The sequence below is a fragment of the Triticum dicoccoides genome, chromosome 4A (genome assembly GCF_002162155.2).
Source record: "Triticum dicoccoides isolate Atlit2015 ecotype Zavitan chromosome 4A, WEW_v2.0, whole genome shotgun sequence".
Classification (NCBI taxonomy): Eukaryota; Viridiplantae; Streptophyta; class Magnoliopsida; order Poales; family Poaceae; genus Triticum; species Triticum dicoccoides.
In genome coordinates, this window is record NC_041386.1 from 652957178 (window position 1) to 652961522 (window position 4345).

General features: G+C 51.5%; 1 protein-coding gene across 1 annotated transcript; it reads left to right on the forward strand.

Annotated features, from left to right (window-relative positions):
- Positions 1-507: 507 nt before the first annotated feature.
- LOC119287734 (cytochrome P450 76M5-like) lies at positions 508-2447 on the forward strand. Its single transcript, XM_037567328.1, has one exon. The coding sequence runs from the start codon at positions 591-593 to the stop codon at positions 2130-2132; it is 1542 nt and encodes a 513-aa protein (XP_037423225.1). The 5' UTR covers positions 508-590; the 3' UTR covers positions 2133-2447.
- Positions 2448-4345: the final 1898 nt, after the last annotated feature.

Sequence of the window (4345 nt, forward strand, 5' to 3'; positions counted from 1 at the left end):
GAAAAATTTTGGGCTAAAATAGTGTGAATAGTGACCTGTAATATCAAATAAAATTTGTCTTTTTTTGCTGTGAAGTCATTTTTTGCTTTTTTCGTGAAAATTTATATACTAGTGCAAAGCTTAGTCAAGTTTTTTGTCAAAAAAGTTTTAACTATTTTGACTTTTAATAAAAAAATTAAAAATAAATCCTCATATAGGGTACATATACACCCACAAACACAAGTGTATTTCCCCAAACAGGCAGTATATAGTGGAACGGTTGTCGAGGGCTGTTCCAAGTGCTAGATTCCAATGAAGCATCTTTCCTGGCTGAATGCATGCGGCAGTGCAGCGATAGGGGGAACAGGACGCTACAATACCGGGTCAGCTCAGACCCATATAGTGCATGTGACTGCGGAGATAAATTTAAGTCCACGAGGTGCTCGGCCTCCATTGGTATTTTTCTGTGAAGCTCCCTCTGAAAAAAGTTCGTCGTAGCATTTCTTAACCAGCCACGACTAGCTAGTGTGCGATCTACATCTACTACATAGACCAACGGGCGACGGGCTCCCGCCTGAGCAACCCGCCCCCACAACCACAAGAACGAGCTAATGGACATCGAGCTCTGGCCGATATGGGCGACGCTCGCGGTCGCCTCGCTCCTCTACTTCCTGGCCAGCCCCACACGCCGTTCCGGCACGGGGGCCGGGCGGATTCCGCCGGGCCCCACGCCGCTCCCGCTCGTCGGCAACCTGCTCTGCCTCCGCCGCGGCAACCTCCACCACACGCTCGCGCGCCTCGCGCGCGCCCACGGCCCCGTCATGACGCTCAGGCTCGGCCTCACCACCGCCGTGGTGGTGTCCTCGCGCGACGCGGCCCGGGAGGCGTTCACTCGGCACGACCGGCGCCTGGCCGCCCGCGCCGTCCCGGACGCTGCGCGCGGCCTCGGCTTCGCCGACCGGTCTATGTTGTGGCTGCCCAGCTCCGACCCGCTCTGGAAGAGTCTGCGCGGCATCGCGGCCGCCCACGCCTTCTCCCCGCGCGCCCTCGCCGCGGCGCGCGGCGTCAGGGAGCGCAAGGTGCGCGACATGGTGAGCTACTTCCGCGGCCGCGCCGGGAGGGAGGTGGACGTCGGCCAGGCCATGTACGCCGGCGTGCTCAACCTCGTGTCGAGCGCGCTCTGCTCCGTCGACGTGGTCGACATGGGCGCCGCCGAGTCAGGGCAGGGCGTGCGGGAGCTCGTCGAGGAACTCGTCGCGGTGATCGCCAAGCCCAACATCTCCGACCTCGTCCCTTTCCTTCGGCGTCTCGACTTGCAAGGGTGGCGTCGCTGGTCGGCGATGCGGATCGGGAAAATCTTCCTCATATTGGATGGCATAATCGACTGTCGTATGGCCAACACCTCCACGGAGGAGAAGCTTTCTCACGGTGACTTCCTGGACTCGCTCCTCGAGCTCTTCTCCACGGGCAAGATCGCCCGCGACGGCCTGACAGCCATCTTGTTCGACCTGTTCACGGCCGGGAGCGACACCATGGCCCTCACCGTCGAGTGGGCGATGGCCGAGCTGCTTCGGAACCCAGGCGTCATGGCCAAGGTCCGCGCGGAGATAGACGACGCTGTCGGCGGCAAGGAGAGCATCGACGAGACCGACGCGGCGGGCTTGCCGTACCTCCAAGCCGTGTTGAAGGAGGCCATGCGGCTGCACCCGGTGGGGCCGATACTGCTGCCCCACCGGGCCGTGGAGGAAGGCGTGGAGATCGGCGGCTACGCCGTGCCGGAGGGCTCGACAGTCATCTTCAACGCGTGGGCGATAATGCGCGACCCGGCGGTGTGGGAGAGTCCCGACGAGTTCGTGCCGGAGAGGTTCCTGGGCATGGCCGATGCAGACCAGGCGGTGGACTTCCGGGGCAAGGCGTTCGAGTTCATCCCGTTCGGGTCCGGCCGGAGGCTGTGCCCCGGCCTGCCGATGGCGGAGCGCGTCCTGCCGTTCATCCTAGCCTCGTTGCTGCACGCGTTCGAGTGGCGGCTGCCGGACGGCGTGTCGGCGGAGGAGCTGGACGTGAGCGAGAGGTTCACCACCGCCAACGTGATGGCTGTCCCACTCAAGGCCGTGCCCGTCGTGGTCACCTCATTAATGAACGTCACAACGTGAAAGTACACGTCACTGTGTTTCTTCACCAAGATTTCGTTATTGGATGACTCTTCTGTCATACGTACACTAGATGTCAACATAACATTTTGTCTTATTCTTATCTCTTTTTTTGCGGGGACATAACATGTTATCTTATTCTTATCTTGTGGATAAGATTATGATTAGAACTTTCTCTATATGTTGTTCCTAATAACATCTTATATTATAGGACATGGATGGAGTAACTTTTGTGGTCAAAAATCTGTTAGTGTTGATGCAACATGCCACGATGAGGCGTCGTTTCGTATCCTAAGGCATCTTTTGGTCATATTAATAAGAAAAAATATAGGGAGTAAGATGGCATGTATCTTAAATTTATGAATAAGAATAAAAAGATGTTATACGATTCACAAGATAAGATTTTTTTAATGGGGTAAGCAATTTGTTTTTCCGAAACACATTGCAGGCGCACCTGATGAGCGCACATGTCCTTTGATAAGGCATTACCTCAACGACATCTATATAGTCTGCTTTAACCTCTTTTTTTTTTGGCATCCAACTAACACCGACTCGAGGAATTGCATCCATTGTTCAGTACCTCAACAATACCTATGTAGTCCCCGCAAAAAAAAAAAAGAAGAAACCCTATGTAGTCTGCTTTAACCATCGGCCTATTGAAACCGACAGACACTGCTAGAAGCCGTCCTGGAGGACGCGCATTTTCGTTGTACTCGTATCTTCAGCAAAAGGAATCTTACTGCAAGTCGCTGCCACAAAGTAACCATGGTTGTCCCTGGTTTGTTTTAAAAATTATTACATTTTTTTTACGAAATCACGAAACTGTACCCCCGTTTGAAGAAATTTCAATTTTATCATGCAGTTGTTGCCATCACAAATGAAGGGTTACTCTTCATTACCATAGGGAATGAAGAATCCTCTTCATTGCCGTCACCAACCGGCATTATGGTCTTCGTTCTCACCCGCAGCGAAGAGTTCCTTTTCATTTGCGCCGCAATTGAAATGGCACGGGATAACTCCGTGGTTCCTCTCTCTCTCTCTCTCTCTCATTTCTTCGTCTCGCCCACTCCCAATAGCCCAAAATCCAAGTTGGAGAGCCACCGAATCCAGTAGATCGGGCCATTTTTCGACGGTTTGTGACCCGATCAGGCAATGGCCTAGAGGAATTTGTCCAGTGAGGCATGTCGTGGAGGGGCTATGGTGGCTGGCGACCATCGGAGCGAGCTCTAGTGGTGTGCGATGGAGGGGTTCATTACTAGGGAAAACCCTAGTAGTAGCGCGAGTTTTGAGGCTAGCAGCAGCGCGGGAAGCGGCGCTACTAGTAAGGCGCTACAGCTAACTCTTAGTAGTAGCGCGGTCCGTACCCGCGCTACTACTATTGACTATATCAGCAGCGCTTTTCTGGAACACGCTACTATTAGTTAGCTATAGCGGTTTCCTAGCCCCTCGCTACTGCTATATCTTTCATCATTTTCCCTAGCTTCCTACCCCGTTTCGGTCCAGATACTAGGTACGACTAGATATCAATTTCATAAAACATTATAGGTACTAGGTAGTACTCCCTCCGTTCCAAATTACTCATCGTGGTCCAAACCACGACGAGTAATTTGGAACGAAGGGAAAACTAGATAACAATTTTATATATAGTCAACATGCATCCTCAAGAAGTACTTGGTGATATCGACCATGATCATCATATGTAGTTCTAGATGATATCGACGACGATCATCATATGTAGTTCTAGATGATATCGACGACGATCATCATATGTAGTTCTAGATGATATAGCCACACACACATATGTAGTTCTAGATGATATCGAAGACGATCATCATCCTCAAGCCTGGGCGGTTAGTGTTCCTGATAGTAATTAGGATGGCCTGTCCAACACGAAGATTCTTGCCATCGAGGAATCTCTTTCGCCCAACCGAGTTTAAGTGTGTGCGACCGTCCGTGTCCACGCGGTAATTACAGATTGCGACGGAGCCCCTTGCGGTAAGGCGTAGTCCAGCTGAGCCTTCTTCATCAGGCTCGATACCATAACTCACAGATAGACTCTTTGCCAATTTCTGAAAAAGAAAAAAACATATCAATTAATAAATAGCCTCGCACATACTCGTGCAAATAATATATATGGATTATCTACACTATTAATAGTTCCTTAAATTCTACACTAATAAGCATGTGATCGAACTCTACACTAAAGCATATCATCG

What these genes read in the sequence shown, in the direction of transcription:
- LOC119287734 (XM_037567328.1), top strand. Translation starts at nt 591, where the DNA reads ATGGACATCGAGCTCTGGCCGATATGGGCGACGCTCGCGGTCGCCTCG.